The 24779-nt window shown below is 44.0% G+C and overlaps 1 protein-coding gene across 2 annotated transcripts; it reads right to left on the bottom strand.

Annotated features, from left to right (window-relative positions):
• Positions 1-1582: 1582 nt before the first annotated feature.
• YL-1 (Vacuolar protein sorting-associated protein YL-1) lies at positions 1583-18789 on the bottom strand. Of its 2 annotated transcripts, none has more exons than XM_084606133.1 (5): positions 18572-18789; positions 17961-18102; positions 12641-12844; positions 8327-8523; positions 1583-2189 (listed from the first exon to the last, which is right to left on the bottom strand). In XM_084606133.1, exons 2-5 carry the CDS (start codon positions 18069-18071, stop codon positions 1643-1645), a joined length of 1059 nt encoding a protein of 352 aa, XP_084462259.1. In that variant the 5' UTR covers positions 18072-18102; positions 18572-18789; the 3' UTR covers positions 1583-1642. The 2 variants fall into 2 exon arrangements, with proteins under 2 accessions (XP_084462259.1, XP_084462258.1); XM_084606132.1 differs by having other exon boundaries at positions 18547-18788.
• Positions 18790-24779: the final 5990 nt, after the last annotated feature.

Raw genomic sequence — 24779 nt, 5'->3', positions numbered from 1 at the left:
CAGGAGCAGATGCAGTAAAGCAGGAATCAGCAGCGTTTCCATAACGCTTTAGTGGTATGAAGTGCCTTGAAAAGATTTTTGACTGCCGAGATACTGTGCTGGAGTACCAGGGTTCGATCTAGAAAGCCAGCGGCTGCGTTTCGATTGAGGTGAAACGGAGTGGCGTCCACGTGCTGTGCGACGTTAGTGCACGTTAAAGAACCCCAGGTGGTAGATATTTCCCGAGTCCTCCACTACGGCGGCTCTGATAACCCGAGTCGCTTTGGGACATTAAACCCTACAAGCCTAACTAATCCTCAGCACTTGATAGGAATCGGAGATATATTTCCGAATTGGTACCATTTTCACAGAACTTCCCTTGCACTGCATGCTAATGCCGATAAGAGCTGGACACAATCTCTGAAAAGGAGTGCTGCTGGTTCATTGCTCTGGCAATTTCAAGACCCTTCACATTGAGCACAGATACGAGAAATGCCTTGCACTGCTATACATTTCTGATAATGGCATATGCATGCATTGCAAGTTTCAAGTGGTTGCCGTTTAACAATAAAAGTGGATTTACAACTAAATATGCCTTTCGAGGCACTCCAGATGTGGTCTGGTCACCTTGTTGGCTTGCTGCCACAGTGGTGATTACGGCTGTTTCTGTGCTAGAACCGTCTCGAGTGCCCGTGGGTGCAACCGCCTCAAGTGTGTCACTGCAAAACAGCCCCCTTGCCTGGGTAGGGCACTCACCTTGTACACAAAAGCTCCCCCAGCCCCACATCGGTATTTGAAGAAACAAAGCACTTTAGGAAGCTGAGAAAAACCGTCCTCAGTTGGGTTTCCCCTCAAATTCAGAAAACTCTTACACAGGTATTCATCTGGTAATATTTCCTGTGAAGCACACTATTTTCAGGAGTTTTTTTTTCCATTCGATAATTCAAACTTTCAATTAATTCAAACATTTTGTCTGGTCTCTTGAGGGCCAAAATAACGAGTTTACTGTATAACCAATATAGTGGCCTAGTTTACCACCCTTTGATATTTTATCTGGAAACAAAGAACACCTGTTCGCTCTTTCATTCTCATTTAGACTTCAAAGGCGGACTAGAGATGAAGTCAGTCGAAGCAGCATACATACCGTAGGATCTTGCGCATGTGTCTCACGAGGCCCCAACCATACTATGTTTGTGTCATCAAGTCTACTATGATGCTGCTACGGTATGTGGTGTTTAACATCTTGGAGCAACTCAGGCTAGTATGGATGCCATAAGCAGAGTTCACTGAAAGGAAACAGCAAGTAAAAACACGTAGGTGAAAAGACAACACAGGTGCTGGAAGGCTTTGGATCATATGCCTTTCCCATTTCACCTTCATCGAAATGCGGCCGCTTCAGCCAAGTTAGAATACGGATGCTCTAGCTCAGTAACCAAGTGCCCTAACAGTTGAGTCACTATGGCAGGTGTCAAGCTGGCGAAACTGTAACTAGAAAGAACAAAAAATTCATTCATAAATTATTTGCTGGGATGGATGATAATAAGCATGAAAAATCAGGCAGACTTTAAAAATAAAGGTAGACGAATTTCAGCCGACGTGCGAATAAGTTTGGATTCACATGTTTATACACGCACACTTCCCAAAACTTGTACGAATAGTCATTTCATGATGCAGCAGCTTTGTTCGCATTGGCAAGTGCTGCTCGCTGGGCTCGATTTCGCCTGCGCCACTCCACCCAAGCAGCCACTTCTGGTTGTCGAGTGTCTCCTTTCTGTTCCAGCTGTGCGTAGTATGCCTCCCGAAGGACTCTGAAAGCTTGCAGGTTGGCATAAGGGATCAGGGTCACAGGATCAAAGTAACGGGCTGGGAGACGTGTGATGGGACACACACTGCGGTTTGCTGGCTTGGGCCGGCCACCAGGAAAATATTCCTTGAGTGTGGAATCATCGGGGAAGGTGATAAAGTTGCGAGAGCAGCGTGCTGAGGGTGTGGTGGGGCCCTCAACATCTACTTCTTCAATCAGAGGCATAGAGATGGAGTGATAGCGAATCATGGGACCCCGGTGCACATTCTTGACTATCTTGGCTTTCTTCTTCTCGAGCTCAAGCCTCTGGTAGGATTCCAAAGAGCGAAGGTTCTCCTGCTCGGTTATCTTTGCCTCTTCCAGCAATTCTTCTTGCGTTGGATGCCACGAGTGTTCTGCTCCAGACCTAAATTTCAGCAAAAAGATCACGAGTACTTGTCAGTTGTTGCTCAAGCAGGCAGTTTTAGGAACTTTGTTAGCTGAAATACTGACAAATTTACAGACAAAAAAAATGTAGTACAACGTCACACTTGAATCCATGAATAGGAGCTGCAGAGAAAACTTCACCAAGAGACCTAACATACCTGACACGAAACCGAGCGCTATACCCTGACAGCCCTTAATCAGCACAAGATTAGCTTACAAATAATTTTTCGTGATTTTAGACAGTGGTATTGTAGAAACCAGCAAAACCAGCAACAAATAAAGAAGTGCACAATTCTTGTAAAAGCAAACAAGCATTACACATTCCTAGAACTTTCTGGATGCAATTCATGCTGAGATAGGATCAATGTAGCTTATCCCAAAAAAATACTAGTGTGAAGTCCCATTAAACCTAATAAGTTGTTTATAAACTTTGCAGAACAGAAAACTTGATATAAAGATACGAAACAGCTCTTTTACGCTAAAGGCAATCTTTGCCTCTACTGTACTAGACATTGATCTGAAATAGCCTCTTTGCTGTGAAATTAAAATTGTACAAGTCTTACATCCCAAAGTGGTGTCAGCTATGAGAGATGCCATAGTGGAGGACTCCTGATAATTTTGGCCACACAAGGTTCTTTAACATGAGCTGACATCAAATAGTACAGGTGCCCCAAATACAAAGGAGCACTGGTTTGTGAAAAACTGTGCTGTATCATCAATTAGATGAGTGGCAATTGATTAAGACGTGCAGCTAGTCCAGTGCTGTTCTACTCAGCATAATCTATCCAACAATATATGACTTGTAGCTATAACATGTATTTTAATATTTATTCACAATTATCTAGTTAGCAGTAATTAATATCTAGCAGCAAACCCGATAGTTAGATGGCATCCTCGAGGCGCTGCAGATGAGGTTATGTGATGTTAGGAAGATAGTGAGAGACCGGAAAGCCTGGCGTGATATGGTCCATAGGGTCACGAAGAGTCGGACACGACTGAACGACTGAACTGAACTGAATATCTAAAATTAGCCCAGTGCAATTATACTCGACATATGCTATCTGCTGACATATGACTCGATGATGTTGCACAAAATCCAAACTTCATTAGCAGTTAATTCATGTTTAATTAAGCCTTGCAATTAATGCAGTGCTATTATACTCGACATAAGCTATGCAACTATGTAATACTAGCGTTGCTACAGCTTCACTCAAAGGTTTCACATTGATGTTGAGCTGCGACATTCACTCCGAGTGGAGCAAAAAACTTCCCAGCACTCGGATATCATCGATATCTTTAAAAATCCAGATGGTTCAAGTTGATTCGGAGATGTCCAATATGGCTCACCTGACAGCCCAAAGAATTGCATCAAAACCTAAATATCCTTTAAGCATTTGAAACACACTGGCAATGCTGGCGAATAGAGCTCCCAAGCGCTTGGTAGGTCACTTCTTGCCTGCCCCAAGACAGCCACCGCAGGCTTCAACTCAGCCCATTGACTTCCACTCCAGCAGTTTTTTATATCCTCCTTATTCACAACCACAGAGGTTACAAAAAAATTGCTGGAGTGGAAGTCCCCTATACCAGCGAATGGGCTGGAGTGAAGCCTGCTTGTTCGCAACTTAGCTATATGTCTGGAAAAAAGCGCCATGAAACCTTACCATCAAGGTGCTAGAAGTGGCCAAAACTAGTATAAAAGATCCCCACCAGAAATATCCCTCAGATATTTATGTTTGTTTGACAAAGGGTAACAGCAGCTGTGAGTAACAGCATGTCGCTACTCAGACGAAAAATAAATGAAAAGCAAACGAGACATTTCTGAGTGGAGTTGAAACTGGTTGAAAAGCAAACAGAGCAGTTTATTTGTCCCGCCAGAGCAAAACCACTTCTGTTTTTATGTCATTTGTTTTGGTCTTGGCTTGGCTGTGTCTCGCTTTCTAGGCGCAATGACTCGTTTATGTCAGCGGCACCAGCTGAGCATTTTCTTGGCATTTACCAGATAGCTTTGTCGCTCATACTGAAATGCAACGTAGTATACAATTTTTGCTATATTCTTCAGATTAGTGGACACAACGCCTACGATAGTTCATGATAGGAAGCTCCACTAATTGGAGAACCCAACATATGCTCCTAATATGCTCGCTTAGATGTTCGCATATGCAGTTGCACTTGTGCTCTTTGTGGCAAGCCTGAAGAGCTTCTCTATGTTTCATACCCACTGCAGGGGTTTCTTTTAGTCATTTTATAGCTGATTGACCTGCTCTCTGTTTGCTGGAGTTATAATTAATAATAACGACACAGGTGTGCCTTTCTTCTTTTGTTTTCACTATAGCTGCTTCTGAACCTGGCGATGGATGGTGCCACATCTAATGTTAAAACGTCTGTTACAAGCAAGACTGAGTACCAAACTTTAAGGCTGATTTGTCCTTTATAGCCAATTGTTTTCTACATTCAATGTCTGCTAAGAAAGAGGTCCAATTAATGAAAGTCATAGGGCGGCCAACCATTTGGGTGAATGGTGTCTCTTATACCCGACTGTCTGTTACATCCATGTCTTTTATAACGAGGTTCAGCAAAGCAGAAAAGTGCTAAAAATGGAATTGCAATACAACATTCCAAATTATGAGATCGTAACTATTTGAAAATTGATTTTACCTGAAAACAGTCAGCATCGTTGACACACACACCACAGCTTGCTGACTGTTCAGTGAGAGTTACAATTAGTCTAAAAGAGAAAACAATACAGTACAACACCGATAATTCGAACCCGGTTAATTCGAAATCCCGGATAATTCGAAGGTTTTCTGCGGTCCCGTATTTTCCAATGTAAATTTGGCCGGATAATTCGAACAGGCGGCCTGCGCCAGCCCGGTTAATTCGAAAATTTGGACTGCTATGCGGCAATGCCTGATCCAAGTTTCGCCGCAAACCCGGCGAAACGACGGCCCTACGGAGCCGCGAGGCAAAGCCACATAGTAATGGTGATGATTTATAGGTGAAGCGCCCCAGCCGAAGCACTCTCTGCACAAAAATCGGTCCACAGTGCGCCTCGCGCACCGCCGAAACACGCGCCTGCAGAAGAGAAGACGTGCTTCACTGCAACACGGCGGGCATACCGGTTTTTATCACGTGACCTCGCCCCCACTTCATCCCTTGGTGTGCTTCGCCCACTCTTCCCCCGTGCCTCCGACGCTGCAAGTACGCCACGACCACCGCCGCGCCGGTCTCGCCTGCGCCATTTCTTTGTGTTGTGCGCTGTGGTTAGGGGTCGGCTACTGTGCCGTTTTTTTGGGCGGGACTGTGCAGAAGTGCTAGCTTTGTGACCGTAGCAGTGCAGAAATGCCAAAGTACAAGACTTTAACGCTGCAGCAGAAGTTCTGCTTGATCCAGGAAGCAGGCAAGAGCGCTTGTTCGAAGACCGAGTTGGCCAAAAGGCATGGCGTGCCCCTCTCGACGTTGTCCACAATATTGAGCAACAAGTCAAAAATACTAGAGGCTTACGGCAAGACCTATTCTTCGAAGCGGTCACGAGTGCGGGCTCCCACGTATCAAGATGTGGAAGCTGCTCTGCTTCGCTGCCTGCAGAAAGAATGCTGCCCACCTTCCCGTCGATGGAATGCTACTGCGGGAGAAGGCCAACGACCTAGCTCTACAACTTGGGCACGAGGAATTTAAGTGCAGCAATGGATGGTTTTGCCGTTTTAAAGAACGCAATAATTTAACCTTTCTCACCGTCTGTGGTGAGAGCGGCAGCACTAACGAGAGCGTTGTCGAGGATTGGAGAAACCACACATTGGCGCCGCTGCTTAGCGAGTACGGTGCAGACGACGTTTACAACCTTGACGAGGCTGCACTTTTTTATAAGATGCTGCCAACAAAAACATTCGCAGTGAAGAACACCGCCATCAAGGGTAGGAAACAGGCCAAGGACAGGATTACTGTGCTGTTCGGCGCAAACATGTGCGGTAAACACAAGCTGCCGCTACTGGTCGTCGGGAAGACGGGGAAGCCTCGCTGCTTCAAAAATGCGCGGCTGCCGCCAAAGGATGAACTCGTCTGCAGGCACAATAAGAAAGCCTGGATGACAGGTGCAATATTTGAAGAGTACGTGCGGCAACTTGACCGCAAGTTCGCGGCCACGGGCAGGAATGTCCTATTTGTCGACAACTGCCCGGCACATGGCGACATCCCACATCTCCAGGCCATCAGGATGGTATTTTTACCTCCAAACACCACTTCGATCTCACAGCCGATGGACCAAGGCGTCATTCACCACACTAGGAAGATTTATCGGTACCACCTGCTCAAGTGCATGCTCTTTTGCTACGACAATGGCAAGGAGTACTCCATCGACCTCCTCGGAGCCATATGCTTCATGGTGTACGCTTGGAAACAAGTGGAGCCCACATTGATCAGGCGGTGTTTTGAACACGCTGGTTTTTCCAGTGAAAGCACTGTTGATGCCGATGCAGACCACCCATGTACTACTACTCTTGATGAAGAAGGAGCAGAGTATTGCAACCGCATCAATGCGCTCTGCGCAGAGGATGAGTCCAACGCAGTCGGCTTCGCCGAGTATATCAACATTGAGAGCGAAGAGCAGACTGGCTACTCTGACTTGGAGAGTGAGATCACTGCTGGTACGAACATGCGCGATGACAGCGACGATAGTGACGACGACACCGATGAGCCTCCCCGAGCACCTGCTCTTGGTGAAGTTATCGGATCGCTGAACGTTATTCGCAGTTTTGTTGAGTGCCGCGGTGGAAGTTCAGAGATGTTTCGTCTATTTGACCAACTCGAGAGCATGACCTTAGGAGCCGCAAACTACCGGACGCGGCAAACCAGCATCTCTGATTACTTTCAGTAGTAATTCAAAATATGACGAATAAAGGTAACACGTTCCTGCAACGAATTTTTTTGCCTAAGTCTTATTTCTTGGTGTGTTCGGTTAATTCGAAAACCCGCTTAATTCGAAGATTTCTCGCGGTCCCGATGACTTCGAATTAACGAGGTTGTACTGTATGTGTGTCTTGCACAGGGCTGTATCTTCCCTGGGAGTAGGCAGAAGCAGTGGGGCATGCAACCATATGTTGTGATCAATATGTGCCACAGAACTGAGTGCAATCACAAAGGACTCTACAAACTGATGCCAGATGGATGGTCAGCAGCAACGTAGAAATACTCGCTATGGGAAAAGCACACTGTCCTTCAAAGTGATATCTGACCTTCCAACAGCCACCCCAATGATGCCAGTTTATCTGAAAAGTGAAGGGGAGCCTATGTAACAGCCATGGCTTTCCAAGAGCTTGATGAACACCAGATACCATCTGCATGAGAAGTGACAATGAAAGGGCTACTGAGTGATGAGAATGTTGAGAGGAAGAGAAGATGCTGAGGAGATGCTATGGTGACAGGAAGACTACAAGAGGAAATGGACACGGATGCTGGCATACTGACAGGCCAATCTCTGACCAAGAAGTTGGGTATTGAAATTGCGTATGGATGCAAATATCTTTAGTTTGGCCATTTTCATTGAGTTCTAGCTAAATTTGGACAGCAGAAGAGACAAGGATAAGAACTTTTGTTCAATCTGCATGAAAGCCAGAGATGCAGAAGTACACTGGCATGCTTTTTTCTTGCTTCGCTCCAAATACTTCAGAAGTACTTGAAAACATGAACATATCTGATTTGTTTCAGCATTCACTAGCATTTGATTCAACTCGCAAATCGAATACAATAATATCTGGTTCACTATTGCAAAATTTTGAAAATTCACACGCACTCTCTATAAATGGTTACACTAATTGACTCTTATTCCAACATCAGCAGTACTAATATTTACGGCTCAATAGCTGTTCTGCTGTTATGCTCGTCTGCAAATTTTGGTCTACTAGAGTATATATATTGGTGAAGTGATGTTAACAGGAGGAAGTACCAACCCCTGAAAAAAAGTAAATGCCTTACACTCCAGCTCCCACATTGGGAGCGACGTTCCAGCGTATTGGTCATGCTTTTCTCTTGATTTACATGAGAAGCACCTCTGGAGCACTTCAGTTTCTTGCCAATACCCCCCGACCCATGCAATTATGCAAGACAGGGTCAATGGTGACCTACTTTCGCGGGTGACGTTGTTTACGCTGCTCCTCATGAGCCTGCCGCCTCCGCTCCGTCTCTTGGCTTTTAGCCTGCGTGGACCTCCGCACAGACTTGCGCTCAACTGACAGAGGTAAACTCAGCTCCGAACTGCCTTCTTTCTCAGTAGGGCTTCGACAACGCCGCCTTTTTGCTGGCTTCTCAGTCTTCTGCTGCACCTGTCAGCAAAAAAGCAAAAAGACACATATGACGGAGTGCATAAAAAAATGTATACTAAATGAATAAAGCAAAGTGGCCAAACAGCACGAAAGATACAGGCATAGCAAATGTGAAGGGCGGAAGAGTTAATCGCTAGACCAGTTGGTTCATGTCTAATAGGAAGAGACCAGCGGAAAAAAGACGCAGCACAAGAAGAAACACAAACATACACAGAGTCGCCGGACTTACAACTGGTTTATTATTGCCACAACTGTGTACTTATATTCACCTTCCTGCACAAGCGCACATGCCAAAATAAAACCACCAAAAAATACTGATTGACATAACTCAAACAACCGATAAAAACCGCCACTCTTTCTCGGTGATAACTACAGATGGATCGCTAATGCAAGTCAGCCAATTCTTTTTGGTTAGAAATGCCTCTAGAAACTTGCACTTGTGCTTAGTCTTTCCACTGCCAATTATTATGGTGCGGTGAAGCAGAGGCGAACAGTTTTTGCATTTTTTTACACGCAAGGCGAGTTTGCTTCCTGTACTTGATCGACAGCAGTTGCCGCGCTCCCTGAGCCATTCGTTGAATCATTGGCCAGTTTACCCGATGTAAACTTTTCCACAGGACATGGGGATAGAGTACACCACGGTGACAGCATTATCATCATCATTTATTAACCCTTAAGGGCCCCTGTTGGGGTATTACATAAGGGAGGACCGTAAACAAAAATAGGTACAGAGCAATGGTCAATATAAATACAAGATAACACAAAACATAAAAAGAAGCAAAGAACGCGCTAGTCATGAACAAGGGCTATAAAACCACAAGCATCACATTCGTTGGCGAGAGGTCCAGGCAGCAGGGTGAGAACACAGTGCGTAACAGAAAAGGCCAGTATAAGGGGAGAAAAAAAAAATTACATGAACATGGATTGAAGCAGAAACATGTCGGTCCGAAAGGTAATTTAACAACATTGCTCTAAACCTAGTCACGTCAGTCTCATTAGTGATTGGTTCGGGCAGTAGGTTCTATTCTTCAATTGCAGTCAGGAAGAAAGCACCTGTTCCAAGAACATGGTTTTCACAAAGGATTTACCATCTGACAAGACCATTAGGTTTCTTCATTTAGAACTCAAGTTTTTGTGTGATGGGCACGTGTGTTGGAAGTATGCTCCTACGCCTCAAAAAATACTTTTACCTTACGAATCTGCCCACTCGAAATTGGCAAAGCGCAGCATTGAAAACCTGTGTTTCACAAATGCCCTTAAAAAGAGTTGTCCACACGTGATGCACGAAAGCCTTTCCGAGCAGGTGAACCGACTAACAGCTTCTGGTTTTCTGCCCTCCCTGCTTGTAGCGATTGGTGAAAGCTTGACAAAAAAGTTGAAGAAGGTTTCGGCCAAAAGTCCTATGGAAACAAACAATGCCGAGGTGATTACTTGCCTTAGCAAAATTTCACATGAGCTGAAAAGATTGTAGAAAAAGTTGAAAAAGTTCGAAGTGAATATGGTGTTCTCAGCCCTCCACAAGCTTTCTGGCCTTTGTGCCCGGATTTCTGACCGCGAAAAACCTCAAGCCTGCAAAATCAAACACCAAAGAGATTCATGAAGTGTGCTGTCACCGTGGTTTACTCTATCCCCACGTCCTGTGAAAAAGTTTACATTGGGCAAACTGGCTAATGCTTGAACAAACGGCTCAGAGAGTGCGACAACTGCTGGTGATCAGGTATAGGAAGCAAACTTGCCTTGCATGTAAAAAAATGGAAAAACTGTTCACCTTTGCTTCACTGCACCATAATAATTGGCAGGGGAAAGACTAAGCATGAACGCGAGCTTCTCAAGGCATTTCTAATCAAAAAGAATGAGCTGACTTGCATTAGCGATCCATCTGTAGTTATCACCGAGAAAGAGTGCCAGTTTTTATCGGGTGTTTGAGTTACGTCAATTACTATTCTTTTGGTAGTTTTATATTTGCATGTGTGCTTGGGCAGGAAGCTGATTATAAGTACACAGTTGCGGCAATAATAAACCAGCCGCAAGTCTGGCGACTGTGTGTGTGTGTGTGTGTGTGTGTGTGTGTGTGTGTGTGTGTGTCCGTGCGTGTGTGTGCGTGTGTGTGCGTGCGTGCATGTGTGTATGTGTGTATGTTTCTTATTGTCCTGCATCTTTTTTCCAATTTACGACCAGCCTGAATTATTTCCAAAATTCTTTCTGGGATAATGCAATGTTTAATTTTCTGTAATATTGCAGTGGTTAGGGCACTCGGCTGCTGTGCCCAAGGATGCAGGATCGAATACCGGCAGCGGTATCCGCTTTCCGATGGAGGCGAAAAGCAAGGTGCCTGTGCGCTTTGCAATGTCAGTGCATGCTAAAGAACCACAGGAAGTCGAAATTTCCAGAGACCCACCAGCCTCTCATAGCCCGAGTCACTTTGTATGGGTTTTTTACATGAGCGAGTTGCATGGGACTGCTGCAGCTGGCTTATTTTCCAGGCTACAATTGACTTCGGCCTGCAGTGGGTATAATCTGGCTGATTGATGATGATGATGGTGGTGATGAAGATGATGATAAAGAAATAATCCAGAATTTCTGTTGAGTGGTGAATGCTATAAAATGGATCAATCGGCCTTTATATACCAAAGCAACACTACGGACAGTGACACATTAAAGCAGAGTATTCCAGGTCAATTTCAACCACCTGGGGATGTTAATTTGCCTATCAATTGGGTACAAATGTGTCCTACAACTTGCCTCATTAAATGTGTGGCAGCTGCAGCCAGGAATAAATTTAGAAATACATTCTGTTGTTTAAAAGATGCAGCACATGAAAACCTTAGTGCATCATTAAGTTCATAGTAGAGGAATGCTGATGCAATCAGTGGTTAGTAGCTCTAGGTGGAGGTATAGAAGCATAGTTGACTTAAGCCACCACACTTGTACAATGTCACGGATAAGCTGCAGAGAAAATGTTTTTGATGTCATGAGTGGTGGGGCGTAAATGTTGACCCTGGCAAACGACAACACCCCAAGCCTCCCCAATTTCATTGAATGTGTTATAAACATCTCTAGCCATAAAAAGAAGACATTAGGCAGCTCCCCTCTGCTCTTATTTGCAGCAAACCAACGGGCTTGCTCCGCTTAAAATAGGCTAGGACTTGCCAGCACCAGAGTGAGTTAACCGATAGCCACAACATTAAGCGATAATAGGCAAACACTCTTGTTTTTCTTTTTTCCTGTCTTACGCTACCAGCTGCTAGACGCAAGACAAACAGATAGTGTCAGCATTAATGAGCCTCTGAGGACGAACGTAAGTTCAACTGTATAGATAGGGTAATGTATTCTAATCACAAAGAGACCACTTTCACAGAAAATGGAGCTTTCATAAGCAGTGAGAGACAAGAAAATTAAATAGAGGTGTCGCTAGGAATGGCAGATTTTGCAAAAAAAAAGTGTGTGACCCCCATTTTGGGGTGCGGACGACCACCCATGTTCATTTGCCAGGTCGTCCCAAGTTTGAATCGACTGGTGGAAAGGTTATTAAATCCAATTTTCTCTGGAATGATTACACAGTCTGCTGCCACTAATGTCAGCATAGCTATCAAGATCCAGAGAATAAATTATTACAGAGAATCTTAGCAAACAGAGGACTGTGAATGCCATGTAAGCCCCTAATTTAAAACAACTGTCCCCCTCTGTGTAACCATGCTCTATCATGCTGTGGCAGCATCAGTAATGTATATGATTAAGCGAAAGCTGGAAAGCCTAGCCTTAACCTCCGCGACAGCAGCGCTTCACAGATTACGCGAGAAACACTATAGACCCAAGCCTGCTTGAAAACAAAGAGTGCTACACGAAGAAAGGAACCTAAGAAATGACACATAACTTATGACTGTGTAATCATGACAAAGTACCACAAATACAAGCACAGGGGCACAAAGAAGTCACAGTGCACCAAATAAAGCAGAAGGAACTTTTGTTGCGCAGAATCAGCTAACCATTTTTCTTTTATGAATTTCGTTTAATGCAAAACCTAGTTATTTTTCCTTTTTTTTCAGTTTTGTTTTGGTGCAGCAGCTGTAACTTTCCACACACATAACTCTTGGTTTGCTGTATTGCAAAAGCTTACCTTTTTTTCTGTACTCCGTTTACGCTTCTTCTCTGAGAGTGGCTCAACGTACGCCTTCGTAACAACCCGTCGTTGACGCTTCCCTCCCTCTTCATCGTCATCGTGATCAGACACCGGCTCATCGTGCTCGTCAATGTCAAAATCTGAGTCAACTACGTCACTTTCATCATTTTCAGTCTCATACTCTTTGTCGTCTTCTTCATCCTGAAAGGAGAAACATTCTTGTGGATCAGACACGGCTTCTTTCATAGGCATTTTGACAGACAACACAATCATGTGCAACAGACCAAGTTTACAATGCTGGCCCACATGTACATCTTTACATGTGTTACTACAACAATGCAGGAGATACACAAAAAAAAAAGGCAAATAAAATATTAAAAAAAAGTGTTGCAGCTTTCTTTGTGTCACGATTCAAGTCATTTTCATTCTCTTATGACACATCATAAATAAGATATAAGCTTCAGCATACCCTCTTTTATGCAACATGAACTAAGGCATCTCAAAAAAATTTTACATGGCAAGTTGCATACACTTCACGAAACACTCCAACTAAAAGCATGGTACCATTATGGGAATGTAAGAGGTACCAAGACTTAGCATGAAGAAGTTCTACAAAATGTTTTCAAGCAACCAGTACCAAATTGCTGCGAATCCAACACCGAAAACTTAACACATTAAACTAAAAATAAGAACTCAATTTCCTGCTGAAGTTTATCTAAAGCTGCAGGTGCAATTTTGAATGCCCATCCCGCAATTTTTCTTTTAACTGGCATTGCTGAAGGTTATATTTTTTCTCTAATAGCATGGCAACCTTATTCAGTGATGCATGTTAAGGTTTGAAAAAGTGCTCAGTTCCACCAAAAATATGTGCACTGCTATTACACTTCTGTTTATGCCCCAAGCCAATAAACATCACAAAAAAAAGCGCAAAGATGATCCTTAAGTTGATGAAGTGGAATGGTACAATTCAGACTTTGGTAGCAAAAAATCAGGCATTGACCCAAGGTCTTTATTCATTCGTCAAAGCTGTCACAAAATTACCAAAAACATGTTTAATCAATGAAGTACTGATTAACCTAAACTTCAGATACCTGCATATTGCAAAATAATCTGCAAGCAGACAAAATTCCAGATGAGAATTGTCTATTATTTATAGGAGGCACATATGTATTGCTTGCTACTGAAAATCGGTCACAAGGTTGAATGTAGAGAGGTTCCGAGGTGCAACCACTTAATAGCAAGAAACCTGTATGCTTTAGGTCCTATACACTGGAATTACCATCTCAGAAAAGGCCTGTTTGAATGATTCAGTACTATCAACACAATATAGCATGCTAGGACCTCAGATATCTGCAATGCGAGGGGTTGCTCTTAATTCCAACAGTCTCAATCGGCCACCAAGCATTCTTAGCTTTAACGAAGTGTTATACATTGTGATCACAATGTATAACACTTCTGATTTTTGCACGCACTCCCCCGTTCGCCACTGCTTATACCCCCCTCCCCCCCTCTTCCTGTGTGGCGGCGACGGTTCTTTCCGGCCGGCTCGCTATCAGCAGATGCCGGTGCGTGCATCCCAAGCCGAAACGCAGTCTCACGTCTTCTTCACTCACTAGCAGCATCAGCGGCATCAGTCAGCCGCTGCTATCTGTCGTCGCACAGCGTTTCTATCGGCCCACGCGCTGCCTCCTGCAACCTCCCGATAACTTATATGCTCTCTTCATTTCTCCAACCACAAAGCTTCTTTCATGGCAGCCAAGACTGTTAGTAGAGTGTTTCTTGATGGAATACATTTAAAAAGTAAAAAAATAGTTGTCTGTAATTGTACATGCATGTCTTGCTCAAAATCTTTGTTTCAATCTATCAAAAAGGTGAAACAGCTGATGAGCTGCACTCAAATTTCGCATTAGGAAGTAACGTAATCGTCGGCAATTTTTTTCTCTCTAATCTACATGCCACTCCTACCATTATCTTTTCCACAAAAGTGACTACCCCCACAGGTCCAACAGATGAAGTTAACAGACCTTTGCTATGGCTGTGTCAAAAACAGATTCAAACAAGGCCGCTGCTTAGCCTCAACCCAAACAAAATTTTTAAGCCTACTCCCATAAACAGGCTATGATAACAAGGTAATGATGAGGCACTTTCAGCAACAACATGGTCTCATTCAAAGAAAAACCTAGTCCATAAAATTGTCCCTAACTCTAAAATTCAAGATAAACTGCATCTGAAGCAGGGGTATTCTGCCAGGGCAGAACCAATAATTGTAAATTCTTCACTCCTAAAATTCCTAACGGCTTTCTTCTTATTGAACATAATGTATATAGGCACCTTGCATATGCTAGGCACTCCACATTCAGCTTGAGGTCACTGCCACCATGTGACCGGTTTTGCATCCCTGTCAGGATAGCTTCCCTGCGACCGACATGAGCTAGAGGGGAAGGAGTCTATCAGTAGAGTTGCGCTGCTCACAGCTATGGGACTTTATCGATATTATCCCATAAATGTCAAAAATTTCACTGTGGGGAACATTAAGAAAGCACAAAGTTTTTTTAAAAACTGATCCTACTTGTCGCATGAAACAGCCTATATCAACCGACTGGAGTGATGTGTCCAACAAGCACATCACACGAACTCACATCAGTGTGCCATTAAAGACTAAACTTACAGTAATAGAAGCATCTCAAAGCCAATGTTCTAGTGCCACCACATATTCACACTTTCTCTGTGCTGCTATGCCTCTGCAGGCATCTTAATGGTGCAAAAGCCAGCAGTGATGGCAGTGTCGCAGCATCACATACACTATGTTGCCGTTCTTTCCTAAATTAGCCGTTCACAAGCCTGCAGTGCCAAGATACATACTCAACTCTCAAGCTATTGCTGCACGCCGAAATTCCTGCAAGCCAGCACAAGCCAATGCTTTAAGAATTGTGTAACTGGTTCGTGCTTCGCACGTGCTGTGTTGCATTTGGACAGTTGCAAGAATGAGCATGATGGAGCGCACACAGACTAGTTTATTCGACAATCTGAGGTAGGAAATCCTCGCATCCCATAAAAAAGCGAGAAATTCATCGCATCTCCTATGCAGAGGCCATTTTGGCCCAGTTCTCAAGTAGCACCATTATCAGTGGTGGAATCAGGCTGGAGCATTGTGGAGAAGCTCAGGGAACAGTAATAATGCTCTTTTAGAGCAGCTTTTGAGCAATGAAAGGAGAGTTTTGGAGAAATAGAATTATGTTTTGGAGCATGCTTTTTTGATAATTGCAGTTTTCTATTCCTGACAACCAATGTGATTCCTTTTTATGCAACAATAAATGCTTTTCTGACTACGCACGTATCCCTGACAAAGCAAGGTCAAAGCATGTATAGATGTTTAAAATAATAAATATAGACCTTAAGAACAATTAGGAACAAGCTAGCACCAAATGGAATACTTTCTCGTGCACTTCATAACTAAACATCATGTTTGATCTGAAGGTTTTGCCTATTTTGACTTGAGAGATTCAAAAATAGAGTCTACCACTTTTACACCCCTTTTTACACCACTTAGCAGCATATCCCTGCTCTCTATCTTGTGCATGTTCTTTTTGATCCTACGCCTCTGCTGATAAATTCCAAAACGCTGGTCAGTAGTGCCTTCAGGAAGGATAGATGACACTCAAGGGCAGCATTTTGATCCTTCAGCTTCTTTACTTCCCTTTTCTAGTGATTGACATTTCCGGCACACAACCTCATAATGCTTCAAGTGCATGTATGCTATTGTCTGACGTACGCCTGATATGTTTGTCACAGACAAAAGTGCCGACGTTGAAGCACCAATTTGATTTCACATTAAAGGCATTAGAACAACTTGTGTATTTTTTGCAGCTGGACAAGGTTCCTAACGGCCCGTTTCCGCTATCTGCTTCGCTTGCTGCTCTCACTGCTCTCTCCACTGGTGACTCAAAAATGCTGGGAGGGGTGCTGTCACATGAACTGAGCATTTTTTCGCAATTTCTTTCAATCACCTGAGGCCCATATCAATTTTGCTTGCAATCAATTATTTATTATGCTCCATCCTCTCGTAGGTTTCAAATATTTTATTTGTATTAAGCCCAGCGCAAGAAGTGTTACACCTCCGACACCTGTGTACTGCCATCATTCCTGTGTTCAGCTAGCAAAACATCATAGCAGCCATTTGGGGCAGTTTTGGAGCAATATTCTGTTTTGGAGCAGAATGGAGCAGGAAAAGCAGTTTGGAGCAAATAGAGCAACGCTTCCTCCCCTGCATTATTCTTCTGGTTTCCGGCACTTTGGGGCTGGAAATGAAGGCATGTCTGAGCTGTACACCTCCTGTGCAGCAACGACGTTTTTTTCCCCACCTGTTTGGAGCCGAATATCTAAGTTTCAGTGCTGGTGCCTTCTGAAGTCACAAGTATGATTTATGTCTTTTTTGCACATCCCTGCTGCAGTCCCAGCAAGGATGTGATCACAGCTGTGACAAGCTGCTGCTGGCCAAGTGCTTGCAAGGTCTTTAAAACTCCACCGAACTTCTGTTCCTAGGATGGGCCACTCCACCATTGTAAAACGGTCTGCGTTATTCATGGAAGCTGGCTTCTGGAATATTGAAAAGGGTTTATGGTGCCCTCAGGAATCCCTGTAGGCAGAGATCAATCAATTGAGCACTTGAACTATCTCCGTTCAACTTAAAACTGAGAGCGCACTCGTATCCCCCATATATGTCACAAAAGATAATTCAAGAAGCTTGTTTTTTAAAAGTTTCAAAAGCCTAGGAAGCATCTATCTCATTAAAATGATACGGAGGAAAAAAAAACACAAAATTGCTTCTTTCGACGGATGAGCTGAACGTAACACTCCTGTGCATTTTTCCTACTGTCAGATTAGTAACACATAAAATTTGCTTCCCAGGATTATTTCGCAAAGTGCAGTTGTACCACATAATAGACCGATGGATCTAGTAGGTTTTGGGCACGACCCGTGCACAAGAATAAAGTATACAGTCGCTTTATAAACACACGCATAATGCTGAGGATGTTGTCCTCATAAGATTGTGCACTCCTGAGTCACAGGGTGTCTTATATCCGGAAAGGTAAAGTAATGCTTAGCAGAATGCTGCCCCAGACTGACGTCCATCTGTTAAAAAAATCCAGCAGCCAGTCGAAGTTTCATGCGATTAAATTTTGTTTGTCGTCTTCCAAGAGCAGCACAGGCTGAAAGCGTTAATAAGCTTTAATATGAGAAGCTCTTTGAAAAAAAAGAAAAAAAAGAAAATAGTGATCTAGGCACTCCCACACATGACTAAGCCACTAGACCTTACGTTGAAACCTCCATAGGTGGTCTTGTAGAAGTCATCAGCATCATCTTCCTCATTAAGTAGCTGGGCCAACTTGTTGCCAGCATTGGCACGACGCTCTCTTGCGGCCGCCATGGTACTAGCGACAGAATTCAGCCACTCCTGCCTACTTGTCCGAGACAAAAAAGGAAAAAATAAATCTATTAAAACGACAAATGACGCGCCAGCATGACGTATAGAGGAGGCAACTCTTAGAGTTTGTTCGAAAAAAGCAAAGTAGCGCTCACAGAGTCTTGATTTCCAACTGCAGTCTTCTAACCGTAAGTTGAGCTTGAAAGAATTTCTATGGTGGTGGTGGTGCTAACACAAGCCTAGATACTTTAACGTCAATTAAACCGCTGGGAGCCGTTTCCAAGAAACTTCGTTTTTAACTCCGAGCATTGGATAAAAACGAATAGGAGTCAAATCAAACACAGAAGTAACCTGTTCAGCAAGAAAACCAAAGGTACCTTGCCATTTACAGAATATGCTGAGTAAATCTATGCTGAAAAAAAGCAGCAAAAATTTGAAGTCGCTGCACTAGCAAAGTCGAATGACAACACGTCCGTACCGTAAACTGCCTGGAGCAACGATACCTCACGTCATGTGCGCTTCTACTTCCCCATGAGAACACGGTCGTGTCGCCGCCCAATGCCGATGTGCAGAAATGTCAAGCACTCTGCGCAATACAGCAAATCAAACACCGCAGCAGCTGTGAGCTATAAACTATAGTGCCTAGAATAACTTCTGTAACCATGCTCAAGCGGCTAATTTTAAGGCTGGCTTCGGCTCATATTGACTTTTTGTGGCTTGCTTTGGCTGTCTTGCTTTGTTGCATTATAGTGCCTAGAATATACTGGCTAGTGTGCCGAGGGCGCGCGCTGGCGTGTCCGCCGCGGTGATGCCTTCCCGCCGCCACCGCGGGGCGGCGCTACCAATAGCTAAGGTGCTATCGCTCCGCGTACGCGGCCTCGGCAAGGTATATCTACCTTGGCCTCGGCAGCATAGGCGGCATATAAGTCCGGATAGCGCGCTGCGCTTTTCACTGCGAAACCTGTCTCTCGACCGTTTAAGCGCACTTAGTGTCTAAAAACAGTCTTGGTGGAAGACATTCATACCGTCCTAGTACTGTGCGGAGAAAATCATACGCTCAAATAGCGCTCGAGGAAGCGTTTAACAAATACTGTCTGGTCCATGTCTGCTATATATCTGTTTTATTTATTCAGCTGAACCGGATAAGGTCTTAAGCAGAATACATATTGACTTCCTGATATCCAACGAGAGAAGAAATTTGAGAAAACCACCTAAAGTTGACGTCGTTGGTTGCAATAGTTTGTTAATCTTTGATTAAACGATCGAGTCCGGGCCGGATTCAATATATTGCTATGAAATATTCCGATGACAATTTTATTTGATCTAGAGCCACTCGATTGCGACGCATCGCGATTGCGGATGTAAGGTATCGTATGCATCTTCCTTCTGAGTGAGCGCTCAGTCAGCCCAGGTGGTTGTCCCGAATTATGGGAACTATATTCTCAATCGCGATCTAACCCGGAACGGATCGACGACAACTGTTATTGTCCGTGTGACACAGGTATCAGAAAATACCCTTAATATTTTACGCTGTTCATTAATCCAACTTTGAATTTTATTTACTCTTCGGTCTTTTCTTATGGTCCATGGTATATCGCGATGCCGCAGTGAAGTGCTACGAACGTCAATACGTATAGGGCCTCATGCTTTCGAATAGGTTACGTCGACGTTTCTGCAATTCAGTCACGCTTATTGCTAAGGTGATATATATCAGGTTAGTGACGTTTTATAGCGTCACATTTATGCTACAGAAAAGAAGGGCGCGCTCTTGCTTTTTCGTAACATATATTGCACGCGCGCATGTTTTCAAAGATCGCATATGCGACAATAAACACAAGCAGTCTGAATCTGACTTCAGTTTTTGTTCTTACTCTTTATTAATTTGTTTTGTTAGGAAGTCACTTAATTGTTGCTTCATACATAAATGATATTATTATGCGGTGTGCTTTCTTTTGTAACAGAAGGAAAGGCAAGAAACAAAAAGTGATTGTATCACTGATTCTTTTTTTTTTTTACAAAGTCTACAATATAGTAAAATTTGAGCAAAAAGGCGCAGCAACAATAAACAAGTAAAAATATAGAAATGCACCGCTAAAGGTTTTGGAGAAAGGCCGCACATATGACACCGCAATAATTTTAAAGTAGTCTGATACCAATTTTTGGTGGTATTTTTTTTTTCACTTGCTAATGATGCGCTAGATATTCCTGTATAATTCTCCACGTGGTTTCTCGCTTACCACCGCTAAGTAATTTATAATTAATTTTACTTTCTTCACCAGTTTCGGCTTCGCGGTTTCAGCAGCCGAGCGGTTGTTGTACGGTCACAATTGTATAGGTCACGCGCGGGATTAAAAAAAAAAAAAGAAAAAAAAAAGCTTCAACCGCAGACTCACTTATTAGCTCCTCATTTTGCGCTTTCAATAGAGCCACTTGTTCTGCGCTCCATGCCAGTTTTCTCTTAGCTCTTCTCAGAGCACGAGAAATGTTGCAGCATTTATTTGGCTAGTTGCATGCTTTTTCCTTCTTTCTGCGCATCTTGTGTAAGCCTCCGCTGGTATTTGCATTAAGCGCAGCTAACCCCTTCAGAGTTGACGGTCAAGCGACACTTTTTCTGCAAAATATATTCCCATGAATGATATGTGCTTCCTGAATCAGCTGGTTGCAGGCCACATTCGGAACAAAGACCCTCCAGTGCACTCTACCTATATAGCTCTATCTTCAGCTTTAGATATTGTTGTATTGTACGCACTTGTTTTTTTCTTTTTCGAGAATATACACTATTGTGTCCACAGAACTGCGTTCAGGCTTCCAAAAGTTATCACTTTTTCTATGTACAAAGTGGCAAAGTTCTTTTTTTTAGGCTCGATAACGCGCGTAGGCTACAGATCCAGCAGGTGCTTCGGTTAATTTGGTCCAAGTTGCAGGTATGTAAATTGAGTCAAACGGATCCCGAGGCTCAAAGCTGCACGTCTGCTGCTGCGGGCATGAGTTCTCGCTCGGCTCTTCTGCTGCCAGCTCCTTGGAAGCATTGTCAAACATCCTTGACGGTGCGTGCATGGCTGTCGTCTGCACCACTGGCATTACGGCACTGCGTTTTTGTCGTTTAGCGGCCGGTTGGTCACAGAGGTTCCTCAACTTTCTTTTCGATGTCTTCTTAGGCAGAAGATGGTTCGGATAATGGTCGAATAGCGTTGGCACGGTTTCGGGCTTAATTCGTGGTCTATCTCTAGCGAGCTCGTTGACGATGCCGTTTACTGTCACTTTGAACGTTCTCTCGATGTATAGCTCTCCTCAAAATATTTTTCGCAGACAACACACGTTGAAGTCAACTTGCGGTCCTGTCTTTTAATCAGCCGCTTCCACTACTACGCAAGCTGCGCAGGGTCCGATGGCACACCGAACATAGAAACCTAGTCCTGAGCGGTAGCCACTCCGACAGAGCGACACGAAACATGTCTTTACCCTGCCCTGATGCTTTATTTTTAGCATCATTAGTCGTTGCAAATTTAATTATCTCATATGAATGCAAGAAACAGAACGACTAAAACAAAAGAACAGCGTAGACGCGTCCAAAGCGCTCGAACCCACTGATGGCTCGGCCAGCGCAGCTGCGGCAAATCAAGGGCGCGCCGGCAGCCGACGGCGTCGACGGCACCTTTACGATGAGCAGCGCCCCTGGCGGCCAAAGTTGGAAGGCATCGCCGGCGCGGACACCTCCTCCCATTGAGAGAGCCCTCCGCACGGCACACTAGCCAGTATATTCTAGGCACTATAGTTGCATTATAGTGCCTAGAATGGCCTAGAATCTGGCTAGTGTGCCGAGGGCGCTCGCTCGCGTGGCCGCCGCGGTGATGCCATCCCGCCGCAACCGCGGGGCGGCGCTACCAATAGCTAAGGTGTAGGGTGCCTCGATGCGCGCGCCCCATCGAGGCACCCTACTAAGGTGCTATCGCTCCGCGTTCGCGGCCTTGGCAGCATAGGCGGCATAGGTCCGGATAGTCAGGCGCTGCGCTTTTCACTGCGAAACCTGTCTCTTGACGGTTTGAGCGCACTTTTTGTCTAAAAACAGTCTTGATGGAAGACAATCGTACCGTCCTAGCGGAGAAAATCATACGCTGAAATAGCGCTCGAGGAAGCGTTTAACAAATACTGTCGGGTGCAGTCTGCTAAGTTTTACTGTTTTATTTACTCTGCTGAACCGAAGATGGTCTCAAGCAGAACGCATATTGACTGTCTGATATCCAGCGAGACAAGCAATTTTAAACAATCATCTAAAGTTGCCCGTTGGTTGCAATACTTTGTTTTGATTAAATTTCGAGTCCGAGCCGGGTTCAATATATCATCTAAAGTTGCCCCGTTGGTTGCAATACTTTGTTTTGATTAAATTTCGAGTCCGAGCCGGGTTCAATATATTGCTGCTATGAAATATTTCAATGGCGATTTTATTTGATCTGGAGCCAGTCGATTGCGATCCACGCATCGCGATCGCGGATGTAGGGTATCGTGTGCATCTTCCTTCTGAGTGAGTGCTCAGTCAGCTCGAGCATATCCCAGGTGGTTGGCCCGATTGTTATGGCATTTACTATTATCGATCGCGATCTAACCTGAAACGGACCGACGACGAATTATTGCCCGTGTGACACAGCTGGCATCAAAAAATACCCTTAATATATTTACACTGTTCATTAATCCAACTTTGAATTTTATTTACTCTTCGATCTTTTCTTATGGCCCATATGGTATATCGATGCCGCAGTCAAGTCAATACGGGTCTCATGCTTTCGGACCATTGCTAAGGTGATATATCTCAGGTTGCTGACGTTTCATAGCATCACATATATGCTACAGAAAAGCAGGGCAATATTGCTTTTTTGTAACATAGCACGCGCAAGTTTTTAAAGATCGCATGCGACAATAAACACAAGCGGTCTGAATCGGACTCTTCAGTTTTTGTTCGTACTCTTTATTCATGTGTTTTATTATGAAGTCACTTGTTGCTTCATACATAAATGATTATCATGCTGTGTGCTTGCTCTTGTAACAGAAGGAAAGGCAAGAAACAAAAGTGGTGATCGTACCATTGATTCTTTTTTTTTTTTTTTACAGTCTACAATACACTAAAATTTCAGCAAAAAGGCCCAGCAACAATAAACAAGTAAAAATGTAGAAATGCACCGCTAAAGGTTTTGGAGAAAGGCCGCACATGACACGCAATTTTAAAATAGTATAGAGACCAATTTTTGGTGATTTTTTTTTTCTTTCTTGCTAATGATGCGCAAGATATTTCTATCTCCACGTGGTTTTTCGCCTAGCACCGCTAAGTAATTTATAATTGATTTTACTTTCTTCACCAGTTTCGGCTTCGGTTTCAGCAGCCGAGCGGTTATTGTACGGTCAAAATCAAGTCTAGGTCACGCGCGGGACTAAAAAAAAAAAAAAAAAAAAAAAAAAAAAAAAAAAAAAAAAAAGCTTTCAATCGCAGATCGACTTACTTAGCGCCTCATTTTGCGCCTTCATTAGAGCCATTTGCTTCTACGCTCCAGCCAGTTTTCTCTTTGCTCTTCTCGGAGCGCGAGAAATGTTGCTGCATTCTGGTTGCATGATTGCTTCCTTTTCCTGCGCATCTTGTTCTGTGTAAGCCTCCGCTGGTATTTGCATTAAGTTATCCCCTTCAGAGTCGACGGTCAAGCGACACTTTTCTGCAAAATACATTCCCATGAATGATATGTGTTTTTCTGAATCAGGTTTCAGTCCACATCCGGAAGAAAAACCCTCCAGTGCACTCTGCCTATTAGCTCTTCAGCTTTAACTATTGTTGTAGCCTACGCGCTTGTTTTTTTTTTTTTTTTCGAGAATATACACTGTAGCGTCCGCAGAACTGCATTCAGAAATCAAGCTTTCAAAAGTTACCATTTTTTCTATGTACAAATAGTGGCAAAGAAAGTATGTTTTTTTTTCGGCTCGATAACGCGTGTATGATATACAGATCCAGCAGGTGCGAATTCGGTTAATTTGGTCCAAGTTGCAGTGATGGAAATTGAGTCAAACGGATGCTCTGCTCGTCTGCTAATGCAGGAATGAGTTCTTGCTCGGCTCTTCAGCTGCTGCCGGCTCCTCGGAAGCATTGTCAAACATCCTGTGCGGTCCATCCATGGCTATCGTCTGCAACAGCCGGCAATACCGGCACTTCGCTTTTGTCGTTTAGCGGCCGGTTGGTCACAGAGGTTCCTCACCTTCCTTTTCGATGTCTTCTTAGGCAGAAGATGGTTCGGATAATGGCCGAATACCGCTGGCACGGCTTCGGGCTTAATAAGGCGTGGTCTCTAGCGAGCTCGTTGACGATGCCGCTCACCGTCATATTGAACGTTATCTCGATGTAGCTCTCCTCCAAATGTTTTTCGCAGACAACACACGTTGTAGTCAACTTGTGGTCATTTCTTTTCATCAGCAGCTTCCCCTCCGCAAGCTGCGCAGGGTCCGATGGCACACCGAACGTAGAAACTTAGTTCTGATTCGAGCGGCAGCCACTCCGACAGAGCGGCACGAAACATGTCTTTTCCCTGCCCTGATGCTTTATTTTTAGCATCATTAGTCGTTGAAATTAAATCCCTCTGATGAATGCAAGGAACAGAACGACTAAAACAAAAGAAAAGCTAGACGCGTCAAAAGCGCTTCGAACCGTTGAAGGCACGGCCGGCGCAACTGCGGCAA

The sequence above is a fragment of the Amblyomma maculatum genome, chromosome 6 (assembly GCF_055883805.1).
Source record: "Amblyomma maculatum isolate TAMU_Amacu chromosome 6, ASM5588380v1, whole genome shotgun sequence".
Lineage (NCBI taxonomy): Eukaryota > Metazoa > Arthropoda > Arachnida > Ixodida > Ixodidae > Amblyomma > Amblyomma maculatum.
Note: the sequence above shows the minus strand (reverse complement) of the source record. Positions and strands in the feature narration are given on the sequence as shown.